Here is a 24,268-nt window from a genome sequence, read left to right on the forward strand (position 1 = left end):
TGCATCTCGTAGATACACTGGGGAGAACTAGTATTTGATAAACTGCCGATTTTGCTGGTTATCCCACTTGCAAGCCATGTAGAGGTCTGTAATTTGTATCATATGTTCTCTTCAAATGTGAGGGACGGAATCTAATACAAAAATCCAGAAAATCACATTGTATAATTTCTAAATAATAAATTTGTATTTAACTGCATGAAATAAGTATTTGATACATTACCAACTAGTAAATATTTCGGCTCTTAGTTCTTTTTTAAGAACCCCTCCTGTTCTCCAATCATTACCGGAAGTAACTGCACCTGTTTGAACTTGTTACCTGTATAAAAGACACCTGTTCACATGCTCAAACAAACAAACTCCAACCTCTCCACAATGGCCAAGACCAAAGAGCTGTGTAAGGACATCAGGGATAAAATAATAGACCTGCACAAGGCTGGGATGGGCTACAGGAAAATAAGCAAGCAGCTTGGTGAGAAGGTAACAACTGTTGGAGCGATTATTAGAAAATGGAAGAAGTTCATGTTGACGGTCAATCTGCCTCGTTCTGGGGCTCCATGCAAGATCTCACCTCGTGGGGCATCACTGATCATGAGGAAGGTGAGGGATCAGCCCAGAACTACACGGCAGGACCTGGTCAATGACCTGAAGAGAGCTGGAACCACAGTCTCGAAGAAAACCATCGGAAACACATTACGCCGTCATGGATTAAAATCCTACCGCGCACGCAAGGTCCCGCTGCTGAAGCCAGTGCATGTCCAGACACGTCTGAAGTTTGCCACTGACCATCTGGATGATCCAGAGGAGCAATGGGAGAAGGTCATGTGGTCGGATGAGACCAAAATGGAACTTTTTGGTCTAAACTCGGCTCGTCGTGTTTGGAGGAAAAAGAAGGATGAGTACAACCCCAAGAACACCATCCCAACCGTGAAACATGAGGGAGGAAACATCATTTTTTGGGGCTGCTTCTCTGCCAAGGGTACAGGACGACTGCACCGTATTGAGGGGAGGATGGATGGGGCTATGTATCGCCAGATCTTGGCTGACAACCTCCTTCCTTCAGTGAGAGCCCTGAAGATGGGTTGTGGCTGGGTCTTCCAGCATGACAACGACCCAAAGCACACAGCCAAGGCAACTAAAGAGTGGCTCCGTAAGAAGCATCTTAAGGTCCTGGAGGGTCCTAGCGTTAGCCTACCGTGCTTCTGTTTTTTTGTTTACTTCCTGATAACCACGTGACTCCATACGTAACCATACTGACTGCTTTCTTAAAGGGGAATGAACGTAGCCAAACAACACAGAGTCAAAGCGGGATGAAAAGACTGTATTTTCTTGTTTTATTAAATTATTGAATTTACCGACATGGTCAAAATTACGTCGGTTATCGTGAAGAATTTCGGTAACGGTGAATTTTCGGTTTACCGCCCTAATCTCATATTACGATTTTATTAATATTATGATTTTTCAATCATATTACAATGTCTGACCTAATTCTCATAATATCACGACTTCAATCTCATATTACGACTTTAGTAATATTATGACTTTTCAGTCATAATATTACAATATATGACTTCATTCTCGTAGTATTGCGACTTAAATCTCTCAATTCTCATATTTTTTTTTTTTTTTTTTTCTCTTTGTTCGGACTTTAGTTGACTTCATGTTGAGGAAGGTTCTGGGAACTGAAGAAGAATAACATATTTGAAAGACCGCTTCCTCCTCGTCACTGAAATCAGTCGCATACATCGCTGTGCAAAAATTCAATGCATGACATCACCTGGTGTGTTCAAACTGGCGAAATTGTGTCGCGACTGGCGACACCTATCGCCTTTCCACCAGTGATTATATTTACTTTGTATGGGAAACCATCGTGCAACGGGCAAAATACGCAGTCGGTCTGAACACAGCATAAGAATATCAATAAAGTTCAGAACGCTCCCAGTCTCAATGGGTTGAACGTATTTTGTCATCAGTGGCACTGAAACATGATCACTTTTTGCCATCCCTCCCAATTCAACATCATGAGTAGTAAAGATGCCCCGATCGATCGGGATGCCGACCGATAGGGTCCGATCACGTCATTTTCAAAGTATCGGAATCGGCAAAAAAATATCAGACATGCCTTTTTTTTCAATATATATATATATTTTTAAATCGTTTTCTAATTGTATTTAACGTTACAGACAAAAATGTCTTACACTCATCCAGAGTAGTTTTGGCTTAAAGTAGGGCTATCAAATTTATTGCGTTAATGACGGTAATTAATATTTTTAAATTAATCACGTTAAATAATTAACGCATGCGCTGCACGACCCACTCACGCATTGTCGCGTTCAATCTATAAAGACGCCATTTTACCTATAGATAGCGCTAAAAGGCAGCGTATAATGAGTAGAGAGAATTTTGACAGCCTTTGGAGCCATTTTTCATGTGGCTAAAGCCTTACAATACCTCTCTCAGCTATTAAAAATAACGCGGGAGGCAATGTGTGGAAGAAAGGTAGTAGTTGATAATTTTCTCAACACCCTATGTTCTTTCCCAACGCAGAGAAGATATATCAATTGGTGCCTGTACGCACAGTCATGGTTGCACTTCCCATCATGCATTTGGGCAGAAGTTAAATGGCTGCAGTATCATTTACTGAAAGCTCAACAAATACACTAGATGGCAATATTTAGTCACAATATACAAAGTCATATTTATCCTTTAAGAATTACAAGTCTTTCTAACCGTGGATCCCTCTCACAGAAAGAATGTTAATAATGTAAATGCCATCTTGAGGATTTATTATAATAAACAAATACAGTACTTCTGTACTGTATGTTGAATGTATATATTCGTCCGAGTTTTATTCATTTTTTTTCTTAATACATTGCCAAAATGTATATGATCGGAAAAAATTATCGGGAATGATTGGAATTGAATCGGGAGCAAAAAAAAAAAAAAAAAAAAAGCAATCGGATCGGGAAATATCGGGATCGGCAGATACTCAAACTAAAACGATCGGGAGCAAAAAAACATGATCGGAACAACCCTAATGAGTAGTGAATAAATTAAACGCTAACTTTCTAATGCAATGTGGTATTGTAAAATGCCCTTAGTAAGAAAACCAAATAACTGCACTTACTGGCTAAAACTAATGATGAACAATACACAAGTTAATAAACACATTTTTCAATCAATTCCTCACTGGCAGTGTCATTCAATAGAGAGCATTATCTTCCTCTAGGCAGATGTTTTGATAGCTGATCTCATTAGATTGCCGACCTCATACTGTGGGTGTGCTTTGTATAACATTATTATAATTAATGCGTGTGTTCTACTTGGTCAAACAAGAGCTTTAATAAAATGATGTTAATGATGATAGTGTTATTGAAAATGAATTCATTCAAATGCGCCGGTGCCATCCATTCATCTCATCCCCACCTCCTTCCATCAGCCCGTCCATCACCCCTTCTTCCTGCATTAGCCTTAAATGAAAAACAACCTTTTATCTGTGTGATTCCATTTGGACGCATGGCAAGGAGCAGCGCGGCGTGGCAGCCGTCGCCCCGCGTGAAGCAATAAGGCTGGGAAGCCGTTTGACTGTTTTCCAATTTAATTTCATAGTGAATAACCTGCAATTTGATTTTTATTCTCTTCCATCTCGGAGATGGAGATGGCGGGGGGGTGGGGAGGAGGGGGCTGCCGACATCTTTTTGGGGGCATGCGAGCGGTGGTGTGTTTGTGTGTGATGTGTTTTGATGCTGAGAACGGCGTCCATTAACTTTCTTCGGCAACAAACGGCTCAATTTGTCTCTGTGGCGCAATTACGATATCGACATAAAATGCCAGTCGACGGGAATGCGAGTGTGCTTGCATGCGTGAGTTCCTCATCAAGTGAATGAGGAGTGGAACAAAAACAGAAGAGTTTGAAGGAAAGTGACGATATTGCATCGCCACGATTCTGCCGGTAGAGGCCTCTATGAGTGTTTTATTCACAAATAAGACATACAGTGAAGAAAATAATTATTTGAACACTCTGCGATTTTGCTTAGTTATCCTACTTAGAAATGATTGGCGGGTTTGAAATTTTCGTGGTAGGTGCTTGTCCACTGTGAGAGAAAATCTAAAAAAAATATCCAGAAATCACAGTAAGATTTTTTTAAACAATTTATTGGTATTGTACTGCTGCAAGTAAATATTTGAACACCTGAGAAAATCAATGTGAATATTTGGTACAGTAGCCTTTGTTAACAATTACAGAGGTCAAACGTTTCCTTTAACTTTTCACAAGGTTTGCACAGACTGCAGCAGGGATTTTGCACCGCTGCACCCCTAAAGCATGGTGCTACAACCCACATGCTTCACAGTAAGGATGGTGTTCTTGGGATGGTACTCAATTTTCTTCCTCCTCCAAACACTATGAGTGGAATTAAGACCGAAAAGTTCAATTTTGATCTCATCTGTTTTCCGAAATTTCCAGATTCGCGGTGAATCAGTAACAGGCACACTTTTGCTCAATAGACAATGTTTATTGATTAGAAAATGCAGAATAAATGAGATTTATTGATTACAATCCCACAAGAGCACGCAAAGAAATGGTAACGTGATGCTAGATTTGAGTTTGTCAACCCCAGAATCCCCGCGCTACATTACAGCACAACCAAGTGTCCCCTAGCAATGAAAATCACTTACCGTGACAAACGAGTGGGAAGCGAACAACACTCCAGTAAAGCGGCAAAGGGGCAAAGCCAGGCGATCCGTACGTGACCCCACTAATGTTTTCTGAAATTTCGAGGTCTGCTGGTGGATTAAGTACGGATCGCCCAGCTTTTGTCCTTTTGACGCTTTACTGGAGTGTTGTTGGCTTCCCACTCGTTTGTCACGGTAAGCGATTTTCATTTCTAAGGGACAACTAGTTGTGCTGTAACGTAACGCGGGGATTCTGAGATTGACAAACTCAAATCTAGCATCACGTTACCATTTGTTTGCTTGTTTTTGATATCTGTTTGCTTGCTTTTGTAGGATTGTAACCAATAAATCTCATTTATTCTGCATTTTCTAATCAATAAACATCGTCTATTGAGCAAAAGTGTGCCTGTTACTGATTCACCGCGAACCTGGAAATTTCGGAAAACAGATGAGATCAAAATTGAACTTTTCGGTCTTAATTCCACTCATAGTGTTTGGAGGAGGAAGAAAATTGAGTTCCATCCCAGGAACACCATCCCTACTGTGACCACATCATCATCACAACATCATCTGACCACATGACTTTCTCCCATGACTCCCCTGGATCATCCAAATGGGCATTGGCAAACTTAAAACAGGCCTGGACTTGTGCTGGTTTAACCAGGTGAACCTTGTGTGCCGTGCATGATTTTAAACCATGATGCCTTAGTGTATTACCAACAGTAACCTTGGAAATGGTGGTCCTAGCTCCTTTCAGGTCATTGACAAGCTCCTCCTGTGTAGTTCTTGTCTTATTCTTGACCATTCTTACGATCATTGAGACCCTGTGAGGTAAATCTTGCATGGAGCCCCAGTCCGAGGGAGATTGACAGTCATGTTTAGCTTCTTCCATTGTCTAATCATTGCTTCAACGGTGGATCTTTCGTCACCAATCTGCTTGGAAATTGCCCCATAACTCTTCCAGCCTTGTAGAGGTCTACAATGCTGTCTCTGGTGACTTTGGGCATGTCTTTGGGGTGTATGGGATGTACAGGTGTTCATATGCAGCTAACCACTTAAACAGGTCAAAAAATCAGACTCAAAAAGTCTTGACTTTTTGAAGGCGACTAACAGGTCTTTGAGACTCATAATTCTAGGTAATAGAATGGTGTTCAAATACTTATTTGCAGCAGTATAAAACAAATATAAAAAAAAATAAAATCATACACTGTGATTTCTGGATTTTTTTTTTAAAGATTGTCTCTCACAGTGGACAAGCACCTATCATGAAAATTTAAAACCCACCCATCATTTCTAAGTGGGAGAACTTGGAAAATTGCAGGGTGTTCAAATACTTATTTTCCTCACTGTATGGTCTAGCTTAGAAGATTTAAGGGTGCAATTTTGCATCACACATATGTTTAGTGTCCATGGTTTATGTTTTGTATCAATAAGGAAAAATCTCCAGGAAATAAAACAAAAGGAATGCTAAAACTATCCCTTTAAACCAAAATGACCGACCGGCTTTTTGGCTTGATTTTTTTCCCACTCTTTGGCTGCCATTGATGGTCATAAACATCCGCCTCATTTGAACTGGGAGGGCTGCTGTCAGCCAATGAATATTCAGCCCTCCTAGTTGAAATGGATTAGATGTCTTCATACTAATGACAAACTAAATTCACAACAGAAGGATGAAAAGTCACACGATTGGAAGTCTATCATACAGAGAAGCCAACCAAAGTGACCTGCTGATAAGTGAAACTGGCTTTGGGGGTTGAATTGTTAAAAAGTTTGTGTTGTACTCAGGATTCAAATACAAATACAAATACAAGCGTTGTTATATTTTCCTAGGGAGGGTGTATCTACATTTTTGTATTTTTACCCTTGACAGAAGACACTACCAAATTTCTTATTTCCACATCGAACTACTCGGGGTGTTTTAAAAAGAAAATTCCAGTGGGTGCTAATCAGCTGACAATTTGTAATTGAAGGATCCATGGATATGACCCCGAAAATGGCCACTTCAATGTAAAATAGTAGATTTTCCGAGTTTTTTGTGGCAGTACTAGTAAGAGACACACCTACTAGTTTTAATGTTGTTAAATCAAATTAGCTACAGGGGCTAAATTTGAAATTGCCGAGTCATTTCCCTTCATGATTATGTCGTAAAATTCCTGGAAATGAACCCTAAAATTGCTTCATTCATCCAAAATGGCCTCCTGGAACGGCATGGAGCTGACTTCATGACTGATTTAGTGTCTTTCTTCCCAACAGCAGATCCAAGACGCGGCCGACCAGGGCGTGACATTCGTGGGCTTTGTGCAGGAACCCTACGGAGCACCCTGCACCATGATCCGAGAGCCGGACACCCCCTCGCTGTCACTCCACTCCAGCCCCAGCTCTGTACTCGGCTCTCTGGGCAGCCGAAGTCCCTCAAACCCCTGCAGCCCCGCCCGCCAAGGCGATTCAGTAAAGGAGACAGACACGTGCAAGAACTCCGAAAATCAATCCGAGGCTCAGGGCGAAGTTTCGGCTGCCTCTTCACCGATATCTGAGGAGTTGACAGAGGAGGACTCGCAGTCTCATAACAACAACAAGGAAGGTGCACCAGAGACAAGGCCGAGGACCAGATACCTGCAGAGATCTTACGGTGAGCATTCACCGTCCTGTCTTCTAAGGCATTTAAGTATAAAAAGAGCAGGAAGTCCAGAAGAAGTGTTAGTGTTGTTCTGTATGTCTGCGAGTCAGTCCCCTCTTTCCGCTACACTAATTGGCCCGTGGAGGGTCCGCAAAGGTCATCACTCCAGCCTGCACGCAGCTTGTAGATCCCCAAAGACACGCCAGACGTTTTTATCCCGCCCGACAAATCCAAACAATCGCGATAAGGATGTCACACAAAGAGCTAATGAGCTGTAATTAAGATAGTGAAAGGTCAAAATGTCTAACTGGAGAAAGGACAAAGCCACCAGAGTTTAAACTGTGAATTATTTCCAGTTACATTGTTTACTTGTAGTGATCACGAATAACTGACGAAAGGAGCAATCGCATTATGAGACACACATACCTCACACGTACAGTATCAGAGTCCTTCCATTAGTCAAGTGGACCCAAGCACGGCCTAGCTCAGACCCTAAACCCTTCATTTTGCTGTTGAAGTAAACCTGATTGTAGCTGAATGTTTTACCACTATTGCCTCAACATTGCACAACAACAGTCTGCCTCGGGATGTAATCCTCTTTCGCAAAAACAATCATTCTGCTTAAAAAAAAAAATTCTTATAAAGAATCCCAATTAGCACGAGGACGTCTGTGAAATTCTCCGCAACTGTTTCGTCGGGTTCCTCGCAGGCTTCGTGTGCATTACACCTCTCATCTATCCAGAATGCTTGTGATCATAACGCAGAACAGATGAAGACACCCACTTCTTCATATTTCTTCTCGATACAACACATCATGTATACGGTGTTTCTGTATATGAAATGCACGACCTATACATAACATAGCATGATGTGTCTCCATCTGGGCCTCCCCATGAGATCTTTCTATCTTTCTTGGTTCATCTTGGCTCACGGGAGCCCAGACGGCATGCGAAGGGGGAGGCCCCGTGCCAAGCTCCCTGTTCCCCCGCTTCAACGCCCTGAGGTTCTGCCGGCTTGTCGGCGCTAATCCTGAACATGTTGGCACGCCAAAAGAGAGGAGGAGAGACGTGACTGGAAGAGTTTGGTAGGCTGGGATTGATCTTTCCCAAGAGAGCTGTCTCGCTTAGATTAGACAAATGTAACATTAATACCTTAAATCTCTGTTCTCGCACCACGCCTGTCCGACTGTGCAACGGACTTGTAAACTGTGAATTATTTCCCATTTGTTTATGTCCTGGAGAGTAGGTGGAAATGTGGAGAGACTATATGCTTAGGAGCGTATTAAAACACTAAGGGGCTGTGAGATATTAATAGAACCGTTATGAGGCAAGATAACAAATATTAATAAAGTTAACAAAAAAATAAATCGCATTCATGAGCAATTATCGAAAATGAATAGAAAACTACGAACATTTCCGAAAGTATTCCGGAAACAGCCGAATGGGGCGGAGACGTCATAACAAGGAAACGAAAGATCGAGGCAGGTGCAATCGTTGTTTATCGACGAGAGAGATGCGTTCGTGTTTTATCAAAAAATCGCTAAAATGGTTCAAACCTGTCATGCTATGTGGTCTACAAATAGCCATTTGTCGCAATGAAGTACCCATGAGTTCCCAAACTCGAGAAAAAGAGCTGGACTACGCAGACAATGAGTAAAGTTCGTCCGTGCTAAGACGGCTAATTTTGCAGACCCAGCCTCCGGCACGGTTTTGTGTGGTGCGCATTTTACACCTGAAAGCTATTCGAACTATGGACAAATGAAATCAAGTTTTGCTAAGAAGTTGCTGATGAAAGTAGCCGCCATACATGCGCAGCCACCTAAATGTCCCGAGATATCAAGAAAGGACGACTGGCTCTGATGAGACCACCCCAGGCTAACCAAAGGAGCGGAGCAGCCAAGCTCGAAATGGCCAGAGTGAGTACTCTTTTATAATAAAAACATATAACGCATTGGATATAGGACTGGACACATGTATAAATTATCGCTCGTAAAATATATAGAACAAATCCTCGAATCCCATTCATATTTGTGTCTGTTGGCAGAGCGACAAGCACAATAAATGATAATTATTCTATACATTACATTATTTTGCGGTCACGGTGTATCAGCTTCACAAAAAGAAATGCAAAACAAACCATTCGGTGTTTCCCACACGATGTTGCCGGTGTTTCATCAGTGTGATTGCTCCTCTCAATGATCCTTTCACGAGGCTGCATTGGCTTTCGTTTGGGCTCAAATTGATAACCCAAAACACCAAAGAAAGGTTCATAACTCTCCTCGTCACCATTAGAAGAATGTTGGTTACGTCGGATTCGTCGCTGCAACTACAAACAAAATTGTCCGCTATCATCGCCGCCATTCAGTACTAAGCACTGAGCCGGTTGTTTCCTTGTAGTGACGTCACGCACACAATATGCTAGATTTCCGGGATCTCGTGGGCGGGTCCTTTTAGCATGACAATCGATCCAAATTTTTATCATTTTCTTGTTGTTGCGATGTGTGTAATTACAAGAAGTGGCATGATATGAATCCAAAAGGCATGCGTTTATGGATAAATGATGGAATATTAGCATTTCCCCAGGTGTTGTCATACCCTTTAGGAGCAGGGCTCAAAATGCTTCACCATGGTGAAGATAGGAAGAAAATTGGATGGAATAGCAGTTGTCTTAAAGGATGAGTTGAAGAAGAATGCACCTCCTGGACAAAGACTGTCAAGTTGAGATGCTTGGCGGTATTATGTATAATGACTAGTAGGATGTGATCTCAAAGAGAAATTCTGGAAAATGCAAGATAAAGCCCTTTAAGGGATACCAGGCAGAGAAAGTAATTGGTTCAGCTCTTAATGAACATGTTGATGAATGAAAAGGGCAATGTTGAAGTCATGGGCAGGTTTATCCAGGCCAGGAGCTTAGCGGGACAGGTAGTTGTAAAGTATGAACGAGGAAATAGGGGAATAATCAAGCATGTACTTGACTATCTGTCAACGAAGGTTTGAAGTGTTACAAAACCAATAATTCCCACTAGGGATGTTCCGATCCAGGTTCTTGCACTTCCGATCCGATACCGATATTGTTTTGCACTTCCGATCTGATACAGATACTGGCCGATACCGATACCGACCTATCTGAGCATGTGTTAAAGTTTAAAGTTATTTAGCCTCCTTACTTAGTTGTCAGACTCACGTTGAAAAAGGTTTTAGTACCCTTGATAACAACTAGCCAGCTGAATTGGGTGAGTTTGAATAACACACAACGGTTGGTAACAAGAAACTGACCTGTTTATTCAGTGACAAACACAAAACATTATAAATAACAAACAGAAATGGCATAATCAGTCAGTAAAACGTGCAAATAATATTGTAAACTGTCTTAAAAAAGCAAAACACACCAACAACCTCAGTGGAAAATCCCACAAATCCCCCAAGCTATTAGATGCTTTTAATGTTTCGTGCATTAGTTACAAAAATTGTATAAAAAGCCTCTCAGGTTTAAATAAACGACTATTTCAGAATCAAGTTAATATTTTAAAACAGTAAATAAAATACTCAAGTCCCCATTCTTTATCAGCAGCTTTAAACTACATTCATTAAATTTTGCGAATCAACTGTTAAAGTTGTTAAAATTGCTCCTGTTATTCCATAATTTCCCTTCTGTCTACTTTCGACATGTGAAAGTTTTAAAACTGTTTTGAAGATAGATTCAGTCAAGATTTTGCCGATTTAGGAGTATTTTAGATGAAAAGTTAATCAGGTTCGCTTGGAAGGTTCACAACAGCCTACTAGGGAAGTCTCCTGCTTTAAGATGGCGGCTGTTTACTAACGCATCTGGTTTTCAATACTTCAATGTTGCAAACGCAGTCGAGTCCGTCGTGTAGAATCTGGTTCTATATACATATGATATGTATTATCTCCGGTAAAACGACATTGACGTAGTTTGTTGCGGCTGTCAGCAGAAGTCAAGTATTCTTGTGTTTTTTATCCAGCGGCATGAGTTGAGCTAAAGCCATGAGTTGAGCATTGGCATTACCCGGGTCTAAGACAAGTTGTGTTTACTTTCGGGACGCAATGCGGTCAGTTTCTCATTGCGTCCCGAAGACCGCGCTGTGTATTAGTTCCGCTTTACTTGACATATTTCAATAATCGGAATTTGGATGTTTGTGAATCGTTCTCGAATCTTCAGCGGCCGAATCGCGTGTTGCATGGTGCGTCTTTACTCACGTGAGATAATGGCTCGTCATCCAGAATGAATTCTTTGGCAATGACTCTTGTTATTCCCTGGGCTTTGGGACTGTCGAGTGCCAGTTTGTCACGCATAGCAAAAGTTTCTGCCAGTGTTAGTTGCGTGGGACCTTTCTTTTTGTCTTCAGTTTTCTTAACATACTCCTCATATTGTTTGTGGTGGTATTTCGCGAAATGCTTGATTAGGTTGGTTGCATTAAAACTTCTTACAGCTTTACCACTACGCTTGACTTTATTGTGGCATATGTTGCTCTCTGCCTCTTCGTCTTTGTCGTCCTTTAAGGCTAAATGATCCCAGACAGCTGACATTTTTACCGATAAAGTCTCTCGGTAAATTGGGAGATGGTAATGTAAATGTAGTGTGTTGAAGGTGTGCCGTAAAATGCGGACCGGATTTTAGGGAAACCGAAGCAAAAACTGGAATGGATTATGTAAATCAGTGCGCTGGAAAACCCGGACCGGCCTTTAAAAAAACTGGATTGGAAGTCTGGATCGGAATTTTTCCCGTGTTCCGACCCGATACCGATGCACATTTTTTTGCCCATATCGGCGTCCGATCCGATCCAAATATCGGATCGGGACATCTCTAATTCCCACCATCAAAGTCAGTACTGTTTCTCTCCATCAAATTGTTTTTTATGGTGGGGCGCGGGGAAACGAGCCATGTTCTACTCCTGATTACGGAAGAACAGAAAGAATTACTACAAACCTATTCCCGTGAGTGAGTCTATGCTTTCTTTCGGTATATTTGGTGTTAGTTTAGTATCTAAAAACACAATGTTCTTTGGATCTTTAAAGATCACTGAAAAGCTCATGAACGACTGCAACTAAGCTGATCCTTGCTTTGAACATTCTTGGCAGTGAATGAGTTAATTCCATGATGCGTAACCAACCATTATGATCATTTTAGTGCTTTGCCCCAGATAAACACAGATCAGACTTCTCGTTCCTCGCCTGTGAAAGCCACAAAACTCATTGCGTCACTAGCAGACGAAGGTCGCACGCACTTGGCAAAGACGACTTATTTGTCTTTATCATCTGGGAACCGCAAGGCCCTGCTAAAAGATTGATGCTATTTGCTTGTAAGGCTGTTGATAAAGAAATATTTGCCATCTCAACAGAAAACTATCTACTCATCTGGAGTTTGCGCTCCGAGAGCTTGGCCGTCATCTGATATCATCTTTGATGATGGGTTAGCGTTTCAGTGTCGGGCCTCATTTCCAGAATCATTCACAGGCAAAAGCTAAAGATCACAATCTGTCATCTTTACTTCGCAGCTCCCACAATGGTAGGTAATTTTAGTAGTCATTCTATGGGTACAGTAAGAGCCATAAAACTACAGTCCCTGGCAAAAGTCTTGTCGCTTATCCATTTTGTAGAAACAGTTGCTAATAACCTGACTTTTAATTATTCAATTGGTTTAAGAAATGGCTCATATGAAAGCTAAAACCTTCCCAAATGATGTTGAATGTACAAAAATATATTTGTTTCACTGAAAAAAGATTTATCATTTAATGAAGACATAAAGGTAAAATTTTGGCAAGACAAAAGTTTTGTCACCTACAGAAAGTAGTGTGAAAATTGAACAAAAAATGTACTTCAAATACAAAAATATGTCACACAAAATAAGCAAATTAAGTAGTGGTGCTGTGAGATTCAAATTTAATATTTTATATGACTTCCATGGGCTTGAAGGACTGCATTCATGCGGTTCGGCAAGGATTAATACAATTTATTGATGAAGTCATCAGAAACATCAAATAAAGCAGTCTTGTATGTCTCCCCGAGTTCATCAACATTCTTGGGTTTCGTCTTCCATGCTTCCTCTTTCATTGTGTTCATGTCTGGTGACTGGTCTGACCAGTCCTGGAGGATCTTGATCTTCTTTGCCTTGAGGAACTTTGAGGTAGAGATTGAAGTATGCGATGGAGCACCATCCTGCTGCAGAATTTGTCCCTTTTTATGGTTAGGAATGTAACAGGCAGCTAAGATTTGTTGATATTTCAGACTATTTATGTTGCCTTCCACCCTGTAGATCTCCCGCACACCCCCATACTGGATGTAACCCCAGAACATGATTTTGCCACCACCAAACTTCACTGTTTTGTGGCAAAAGGTGGATTTTTCAGATGAATCTTCCATTGAATTACACCACAGTCACAGCAAATATTGCAGGAGACCTACTGGAGCCCGTATGGATCCGAGATTCACTCAGAAAAGAGTGAAGTTTGGTGGTGGCAAAATCATGGTCTGGGGTTACGTCCAGTATGGGGGTGTGCGAGAGATCTGTAGGGTGGAAGGCAACATAAATAGACCCTACCCACGTGACGTCACAACTCCGCTCTCCTGAATGGTACCGCCCAATTGTCCGTCAAAACATAGTGTTAACCTGTTACGGCTACGTACATTCCTCCTATTTACGGCGTGTTTTTCTGCTCCTTAACATTAATAATCAAAATGGTGAAGGCGTGTGTGGCTGTTGGTTGCACTAACAGAGAAGATGGAAGGAGAGACTTGAAGTTTTACCGTATTCCGAGGGATCCAAAGAGGAGAGCGAAATAGACGGCTGCAATTCGACGTGAAAACTTGGCACCAAAAAATCACCACAGACTATGTAGTAGTCATTTTATATCCGGTAAGATGCATTTAAGATATACTTAGAGGGTTTTGGGCTGACAAATAACCACAATTAAGATCATTGCTAGGCTAATCGCCGACAACATACACATACTGTATGTATGTAGTGAGAGTGCTATCGCTAAACCATATAAACATTAAAAGCCTTAACTCCATTGACAAACGACATGAAATACATTAGACTTGACAGTGGATGTTAGCAATAACAAAAGATTTTGAATTGAAAATTTCGTAACTCACCTTTCCGAGCACAAGATAGATTCCTGCCGAATTTTCGTGGACGAAGACCTGTTTCACCCAACCAGCAACGAAGTATTTATAAGCCTCCAAGCTCTTGAAGTTTTTCAAATTTTCGTGAGAATAGGCTGATTTTGTGTGGACAAGATAATTGTAAATATCAGCGTAGCAGATGTCAGGCAGACAGGGCGAAGACAGTGGGTCGAAAAACATCGATTTGGGCATCAAATATGGATCTGGCGACTGTATAGAACGAAGCTTTTCCACATAACGCCTTTTATGCAATACATCCAGTGAGTTTACGGCATCAGAAAGCAAATTCCTCGATCAATTGAAACCAATGCTAATACAGAGACCAAATGACGGACAAGTGGGCGGAACCATACAGCGAGCACGTGGTTTTGTGACGTCGGTGGGTAGGGTCTATAGTCTGAAATATCAACAAATCTTAGCTGCCTCTTACATTCCTAACCATAAAAAGGGACAAATTCTGCAGCAGGATGGTGCTCCATCGCATACTTCAATCCCTACCTCAAAGTTCCTCAAGGCAAAGAAGATCAAGATCCTCCAGGAAAGAGGAAGCATGGAAAATGAAACCCAAGAATGTTGATAAACACTGGGAGGCATGCAAGACCGCTTTCTTTGATGTTCCTGATGACTGCATCAATAAATTATATGAATCCTTGCCGAACCGCATGGATGCAGTCCTTCAAGCCCATGGAAGTCATAGAAAATATTAAATTTGGATCTCACAGCACCACTACTTAATTCGGTTATGTTATTTAACATATTTTTGTATTTGAAGTACATTTTTTGTTCAATTTTAACACTACTTTCTGTAGGCGACAAAACTTTTGCCTTGCCAAAATTTGACCTTTATGTCTTCATTAAATGATAAATCGTTTTTCAGTGAAACAAATATATTTTTGTACATTCAACATCCTTTGGGAGGGTCTTAGCTTTTATATGAGCCATTTCTGAAACCAATTGAATAATTAAAAGTCAGGTTATTAGCAATTGTTTCTACAAAATGGATAAGCGACAAAACTTTTGTCAGGGACTGTACTATTATACTGGATTATTACAGAAAACATTCCTAAGTCGTTTAGGTATATCTGTTTACTCGAATCTCAAGGTATTTGGTCTAAGCAATTAGTATCATGCGAAGAAGCCAGCTAACATGACGCCGGCAATCTACGACAAGTCCTCTGAGATGGATGTGTTGGCGTTCAGAAAGAATGTCGGCCGGCTCTGTTCCCAGTGTTGTGCCTGTGAGAATTCAGCGGCGACCGGACCAAATGTCAACATTTGGGGGGAGAGTTTGGCGTCTGGCCGCCTCGTCCGTCAGACCCGGTTGACGTGAAGCGCTCATGAATGATTCAATTTTTTTGTCCGCGCGCTGACACCGGAACCGAGCCTCGACTCCCTCGCTGCCACATCTAAGTGTGTCTGTGTGGTGTTTATTTTTGTCTCTTCATGTTGGTTTATGTGTATGCTCATGGGTTATTTTGCTTTTTTTCATGGATATTTGTGTACGTTTATGTATTTGTGTAAAGTGGTTTATTGTGTTCATTTCTGTGTTTGTGTGTGAGTATGCCTTTGTGCCTGCTTGTTGGAGTGTTTGTGTCTGTGTGGCTTTTTGCCTTTTTGTGTGTCAGTGAAGTTTTCATGTATTCATGCTTGTGTGTTTTTGTGTGTCAGTGGCCTTGTGCGATTTATTGCATGGGTCAGTTTGTGTTCTTTCGTGTTTTCATGTGTGTTACATATATTTGTGTGAGTTTCCATGTGTTAATGTGGGTTGTGGTTGTTGTTTTGTGTGTGAGTAGCTTTGTGTGTTTTTGTGTGGGTCTGTGGCTACGGTTACATGAACAAAATTTGATTTTATAATTATGATTTTATTTTATGATCAGATGCACTGGTTTCATGGACACTATTAATAGTCATCCGATTAGGATTTGCATGTTCATTCAAGTTATTGTGACATTCACAGATTGGTGCTGCCTTCAAATGGTCTCGTAATTATGTATAGTAAGAAAATAGTTGTTTAACCCTTAAACACCTAAGCCTATTTTGGCCGAATTCGCATGCATTTGATGTTGCCTTTATATTTCAAAGAAAAAATTGTTTACAATGGCCAAATTTGGTCCCTTTTTTCAGGACACCTTGAACTTCATGTCTAAACTGTTGTTTTCTTCACTGACCAATTATAATCCACATTTTGGACCCAAAAAGACAAAATCCCAAAATCTTTTTTCAAAATTTGTAATGTTGACGTCCCATTGACAACCAAACATACTCAACCAACTGTTTTGAAGCTTGATAATATTTATTCAACTTGTTAGGATAAACATTCAATAGAAAAAAATAAGATTGAATAGTTTTATGTTTGACAATTCACCACAACCAGCAGGTATGGTCATAGGCGTTTTTGGCCTTTACAAATACTATGGTCAAAACAGGTTATATAGTGTGCAAAATAGTGAGAAAAAAATTTATATCATCTAACACAAAAAGGGTTTGGCGGATATCTCTTTAAGTTAGGTGTTGTACCCATCACCTTATCAAAAGTATATACGTACATGCAATCAAGCTTCTCGAACGCACATCTACATAAAAATTGAAAAGATTATAGTGAAGAAAAATATATATAACATTGAAAAAAAGTTTTTTCAAAAATATTGACAAGTAGTTGAATTCAAATTTTTCAGGCATGCGACCCAATAAAGTTTTTTTTTTTTTTTTTTTTTGCACACTCAATAAAGCTTCTTCTTGAACAGGTCACGGAGGGAGCTGCGTCACATAGAACGTCACGCAGCCTACTCTTTCGCCGTTTGCGCTCTACTGTCACTTCTACTCGCCGAGACGCCGATTCATCAGAGGAAAACAACGACAAATACGACTCATCTTCTTCCTTGAGTTAATGAAATAATGCATTAGCTTGTGCTAATTGTAGTTTCAGATTCATTCTGCACGTTTCAAAGTCGCTCGCTCAAACAAACCGCTGTTGTGCATTTTTCGGCACAACACCGGCCGTTGCTTGCTTCGCATGCCTCCCTTTCAATAGTTGGCGCCTCGCTCGGAAATTTAATAAAAATGATCACATTCGGTTCGTCCTTCCTGACATCACAACGACACTTGGGATAAGTAGTCTCTTATGCTGCTTTCGGTTTTGAAAAAGGACAAGAAATGATGGAAATATGGAGATGGATACATGGTCCGTGCAGCGTTTTAATGCATATTTATAAGTGCAATAAAAGTATGAAACTCAAATGACATTATCTCCCGTTTTTCTCGGCTGATTGACTTCAAATAAAAACTGGAGTGGACATCAACTTCCGCACTTTCAAACGAGACCAACCAGCAGCACGTGGGTGATGTAATTACAGCGTGACGAAGCTTCAAAGACGATATGCGTAAACGCGACGCTGCCGACACGTTCGGTGTTAAAGGGTTAAGAAGATTTATCATCAATGTGCATATTTGTTTTTTTATGCAGGATAATCACGTAGTGTACACATTCATTAAACTTTTTTTTTAACCAAGTGTTAGCGAATACAGTATGTTCAGTTTCAAGCTAAAACTTACATTTGCATTTTAATGCATTCTCTTGTTGTTGTAGATGAATTACTATGTCTAAAGCAGTTTTACACGTGCAACAAACCAAAATGACGTTCTTGTCTGCTATGTTTTTTTTTTTTTGCAACCACAACAAAAGCATATGAATAGGACGTACTCGTAATCACTAATGTGTTAAGGCTCATCTTTCTCAGAGCATTTGAATTCAGCATGACCAAAAATACCACAAATTGTACAAGTAGCTTCCCTGACTTCAATGTTAACAAAATAATGCTCTGTTAATTTCATTATAAAATGTTATTTAGTGTATTTTTCCTATTTTTCTACCATCAAGTCTTTAAACAATTTTTAAGATCTTTTAATATCTCCAGCAACGTGTTTGTCTCAAATACAGACCAGCTTAGTTTTGCGCCTGCTATGTCTTCCACTAGCTCTGCTTCTACTAGCTTCCGGGAATAACAGCAACGCATATACTGACGTCACAGACATGCATGGTAAAGATTGGTTGTTCCGAAATTTTGGAATGAAGTGTTTTCATGCATGCCGATTGGATTATCACTCATCGTACACGACCCTTCTCGTTCGGAATAGAATCTTGATATGAATGGACTGGGTCGGGTTAGAATATTCTGAATGGGGTGTGTACATCAGTGTTGTTTTTGGCAGCCCTTTTAATTTTCGTCTTTGTCTTTTGGACAAAAACACTTATTAGTCTAAATAATATTTTAGTCATTTCAAAATGTGTTTGTCTTCGTCTAGTTTTAGTCGACAGAAACTCAGACAAATTTCGCCTAGTTGAGTCGACAATTCTCAAAATATTTTCGTCTATAAACTTTAAAAGTTTTAGTCCATGAATAAATCAATAATTATTAAAAGGTTTGACACTGACAGACGAGCACATAATTGTAGTCTACATGGACATCACCATCTTCACGATGATAATACACAGCAGGAAAACGGCACATTATTTGCAATTAATTAAACTCACCTGGCCGCCACGAACCGGATGTAGAACGTTTTCCGGGAGTTCAAGAAGACACTCCCCACATTAAATGCTAATGCTAACGCGAACGCTATCCTAACATTACAAGTTATCACAGACCTTAAAAAGCTACAGCAACATGGCAGATCTAGCCAAGATAAAGCAGAACTTAACAAGCAGCACCTCACACGTTTCACAAAAGGAGCCTGGAATGGGTCACCCCAGTGTGTGGGGCGGGGGGCGCAGAATGTCAAACGAGTGACACGACCAAACACTGCTAAATGTGTACTAACCACACATACGATAAGAAAATGTCACACATTGTGAACTTGTAATGGAAACCAAGGCGAATTTTCATCTTGTTCTCGTCTCGTCAGACAACTGGCATCCATCTCGTCATGTTTTAAAGAGCATACGACAGGAGAAAAAAAGTCTTAAATAACATTTTTAAGTGAATTAGAATCATATTTTGAGACGATTCGACTATATACAACAATTTAGTAAAGCGCAGATGACGAGAAATTAGTCCTTTAATCTGCCGGTTAGCCACGCCTACCATTATAGGGCTCAAGCGTCCCCAACAGGTGGATGACGTCAGCGGGAGACGGGGCTCATCGGTTTTGCTATTCAGCTCATTGAGGGGGAATTATTCAGAACGAGGAAAACGCGACGAAGAGAGCCGCAAAATGCCATTGTTTCAGTCTCTCTACTCCAATATTTTTACAGGATATTCTTTTTATCCAAGTATTTTTCCCCAATAGCTAAATAAATGGCTTGAGAAGGACCAGTCAGCCCGTCGAGGGGGAACTATTCACAACGAGTAAAACGCGACGAAGAGATCTGCAAAATGTCATTGTTTCTGTCTCTCTACTCCAATATTTTTACAGGATATTCTTTTTATCCAAGTATTTTCCCCAACTGCTAAATAAATGGCATGGTCATGACAAATAACAGTCTTGTGCTAAATGGAATATGAAATAATAAAAATGCACTTATTCAGGACGACATGGCAAAATTACTCCATAATGGTCAAAACTGTCGACTTCACCTTTACTGTCGCACCTCCCGAACGATATTTTATGACACCTAAATCGGACATATGTCATTTCCCTTCCCTGGCTTCGGAGAATGTAAACAAACCAAGAGGCGTGACAGCTAGCCGGCATGCTAACCCGAACCGAGTGATGTTTCAAAGTCTTCGAAGCGGATTATATGACATGACGACTGAGTTGTCGATTGTCTTCGCGGATCGGCAAACCCTCCGGCGGAAAGCAATTTACAGCTCGTTCCCCGGAGGAGGGCGGCTGCAGTTGTTGTGCAGCTAACGTGCAGCTAATGTGCATGAGGAGAGCTTTTTACATTCCTATCAATGATCAAACGTAAGTAGTCCTTTATTTAAAGAAAGTTTGTAGTGTTTACTTTGTAATCGCTGTATTCGTATTTGACATAATACAAAACTCGATGTTTACTCACTTCCTCGTAAGTCCCACGGTCCCACAGTAGTAGGGCTTGTTTTGGCCAATATCCACGGTGAATGGGAACCTTTTGAAACTCCAAAAAGGTGCACACGCCTCTCCCTCATACAGCAAGATTGTCTTGCACCCGTTTGGCTGGCGTGATTTGAAAAATAAACGTATTAATCTGAAAAATCAGATTAATCCTTAGTCCTCATACACAACAGTAGGCTGCATAGTGAAGAGGAGTCCTTCTCCCGTACACGTAACAGCGCCCTCCTCCTCAATGCAAGACCGAAGCCGGAAGTCACTCATTTTCATGGTGCGGGATTCTAAAAACTAAATAAATATAGCGATCGCTTCCACACACATCCAAGCAGTCCATATCATTCAGGAGCATAAAATACCACGTGTATTATGAAATAAACATGCTTTTTCGTGTCACATGCACTTTAAGGCTGAGTTATGCTTCTATGACAGACCTTCACCGTCAAGGCAGACCCGAGTTACGACCCTCCGCGCAGCCTGACGTGCACCTCAACAGAATCCTGACTGTGCGTAACGTCAACACGTGGTAATGTGACGTAAATGGACTGTGATTGGTCCGCTCAGACTGTTGTTTCCGGTTCAGCGCAAAATCACAGCCATTTTCAAACATTGTTGTGCTACACGCAAAAATGGACCAAGCCGACGAGAGGATCATCGAAGAGGTCCGCAAGTATGACAACCTCTATAATGTCTATACAAGAAATTCTAAAGAGTGCTAAATGGCAAGCAATTCATGGAAGGAGATTGCTGAAAATACGGAGCTGGAAGTCAGCTATTGCATAAAAAAAATGGAAGAACCTCCGTTTGTGTGAGTTCGGAAGCGAATGGCCACACGAAGCGGTGACACAGTCGGACAAAAACTGCCAGTTTTTTCATCATTTTATGTCGTTTTTGGTTGGTGAACATCATTTATTGTGCACATATGTTTGCTGTGAGTCTGTGACTTATTACATTTTACACTTCAAGTATATGAAGAATAAAGCACAAGTTTGGTGTCAAAAGAGTTGTTTTGATGTTTTAATTTCCAACAAGAGACAGTTCACACACTTGATACATCATCACTGATTGAGAGTGCCTAAGTGCTTTTATGATAATGTATTTACCATCATAGTTCCATAGCCGCCAGAAATCTGCTATGGCTTTCCACTGGATGATTATAGGACTGGATGCAAAGAAATCAGACAAAACACTGGACAATGCAGCTTGCTGGTTTCCACCCGATGCTAGAATTCGTAATGTGACTGCCAGTCTCTGTGCGGCATTAACAGTGGAACAGACCACCTCCGCAACAGTCTTCTGCGTCGCCTGCACCTCAACATTTGTATGATCAACATTTGTTGCTCAATGTTGATGAGCTGAAGAACCACATTCAAGCGTTTCATCTCCGTTGGCATTTTTGTGTAACCGGAAGAAAACTGGAAGTCGACAAGAGTCCCCGATATTCGTATAAACACAACGTCACACCCCTCTAGTGGCTTAGCGGTGAATTACAAAGCAACGCGTTTCGCAATGCTATCGAATGCTCATTGACGCCGTAGGGTCTACATCGTCGCTACGCCGTCACGGCAATGCGATGCAATGTATAACTCAGGCTTTAGTCTCCCAAGACACGTTTTTAGCTCGTCATCTTGACGTCATGGTCATGAAAAAATTGTTCGCTGACGAAATATTTTCGTTATCGTCATCGTTGACAAAAATAAGACTGGTGTACATGAAGCATTTTTATTCCGACCAGGCTTTTAATCCGCATTAAAGTGTTCAAACATATGTACACAATAAATGATGAAGTGCACCAACCCAAAATACGACAAAGTGATAAAAAGTTGGCAGTTTTTGGCCGACTGGGTCACCCGCTTCGTGTGGCCACTTGATTCCGAACACACACGTCTCGGTGGCTCTTCCATTTTTTCTTTTCAATCGCCGACCTTGCCATTTGGCAATCATAATAATGTCTTGACGAGACTTGCTCTTCGATGATACTCCCGTCGGCTTGGTCCATTTTTGCGTGTAGAAAAATGTTTGATTCTATTCTACAATGGCGGTGATTTCGCGCTGAACCAGAAACAATAGTTTGAGCGGACCAATCACAGTCCGTTTTCGCCACGTCATACGTGTCTACGCAACGCGAAGGTTAGAAAATTCGAGAGGAGCGCGTCAGGCTATGGCGCAGGGTCGTAACTCGGGTCTTCCTTGACGGCGCAGGTCTGACGAAGTATAACTCGGCCTTTTCTGTGAGTTTCCATGTGTTAATGTGTGTTTAGTGGATGTTGTTGTGTGCGTGATCATATGTGTGTGCTTTCTTGTTTCCTCATGTGTTAGTTCATTTGTGTGTTTCCGTGATGTCTTATTGTGTGAATGTGGCTATTTTGTGTGTGTAGATCTTTGTGTCTTCATTTGTGTGTCTCTGTTCATGTAATTTTGTGTGTTTGATGCATGTCTGTGACTTCCCATGGGTTCGTGTGGTGTGTTTGTGCGTTGTGTGGCTGGTCTGTAGTTGTCTCCCACTCTGTTTGTCCATCTGGTTGATTGTAGTTCAGGTGCCCTCAGTTGCCACCTTCTTCATCTGCTTCCCTATTTCGCTTCACAGCTTTTGTAGGTGCCCTCAGTTGCCACCTTCTTCATCTGCTTCCCTTTCGCTTCACAGCTTTTGTCTTTTTTTCCTAAGTGCAAGCAGAGCTAAAATATTTCCAACAAAAAAAGATAAGGGGGGGGGGGGCTTTCCCGCTGTACTGGTGTTTGATACGGCAACACGTGCACTTTTCTCTCTTTTCTCTTCACCGTCCCAAGGCCCTCTGCATTATGTATATACTTCCTCTTGATGTAAACAGTAAGCCGGCAGCAGAGCTTTTAATGCATTATTCACTCCGTCTGGCCGCAAATTAACTTACAGTGTAAACGCTCCCCGTTAACTCACCGCATTCTTGGAAAAACAATCGCAGGAAATACCGAGCTGCTTTTAATTCGCCGCACGTTCGGCCGGGAGAGAAGAGAAGCGACAAACGGGGATCGAATTTTGGCGCATCAGCACATTACCCCGCCTGTGGAGCGTATGCTAACGACACAGAACAGACGGGCCTAAGAGTCGAAGTGTGCCAAAAGTTCTTTCATTTAATGGAACATCATGACTTGATTTGTCCTTGTTCTCTACAGGGGCTGAACTTCTGGCTTTGTACAACCACCCGGCGGTGCGCGAGGGCAACGCGGTGAAGTACTACACAGTCAAGGTGCCGCTGCGGGTGCACGCTAGCGTCAACGGCGCAGACGACGTCAGAGAAGTGGAGGCCAACTGGCTGGATCACATGACGCAGCACTTCAACAATGGAGCCTCGCTGGTCGACGGACACTTTCACCTGGGAAATTCTCACGGTAAATGTGTGGGAATGCGGGGCAGGATAAAATGTGCTCTGGGTTTTCTTGATGGCATTCAAACTATTTCCTGTTTGGGTTCTTTGGTGGGCTTCGGGGGGTGAAGAAGTGAGTGAACAAGTCGTAATTCATCTGGAAAAGGTCTGGAAAGATGGATTATGAAGTCTATGTCTAAAAAGATTTGAGTCTCGTCCACCATTTTGTTTTGTGAGTCATGCTTTTATTTTAGCGTAGGAAGCATAGAGCAGGTAGTGCTTCTGCACGCGAGTGAGAGCGCTTGTACACACGAAGAACGTAATTGCACACACGAAGAAGAGCGCACACACGAAGAAGAGCGCGTTTGCTCCCATGAAGAAGTCGCGCAGTGAGAGGGAGAGTGGCAGTGTTGTCAGTAACACGTTACTTTCTTTCAGTAACGAGTAATCTAACGCGATTTTTCCAA

The 24,268-nt window shown here is 41.4% G+C and overlaps 1 protein-coding gene across 3 annotated transcripts in view; it reads left to right on the forward strand.

The window, feature by feature from the left end:
* Positions 1-24,268, forward strand: part of LOC130914260 (raftlin-like) — a 228,887-nt gene that overhangs the window by 147,754 nt on the left and 56,865 nt on the right. For 2 of the 3 annotated variants that reach the window (XM_057833277.1, XM_057833278.1), the window contains 2 exons: positions 6,925-7,300; positions 23,611-23,826. In XM_057833277.1, coding sequence (XP_057689260.1) covers positions 6,925-7,300; positions 23,611-23,826 — 592 coding nt within the window. Of the gene's footprint in view, positions 1-6,906; positions 7,301-23,610; positions 23,827-24,268 lie in introns of all 3 variants that reach the window. The other variant, XM_057833276.1, reaches the window with a different exon arrangement.

The sequence above is a fragment of the Corythoichthys intestinalis genome, chromosome 4 (genome assembly GCF_030265065.1).
Source record: "Corythoichthys intestinalis isolate RoL2023-P3 chromosome 4, ASM3026506v1, whole genome shotgun sequence".
Lineage (NCBI taxonomy): Eukaryota > Metazoa > Chordata > Actinopteri > Syngnathiformes > Syngnathidae > Corythoichthys > Corythoichthys intestinalis.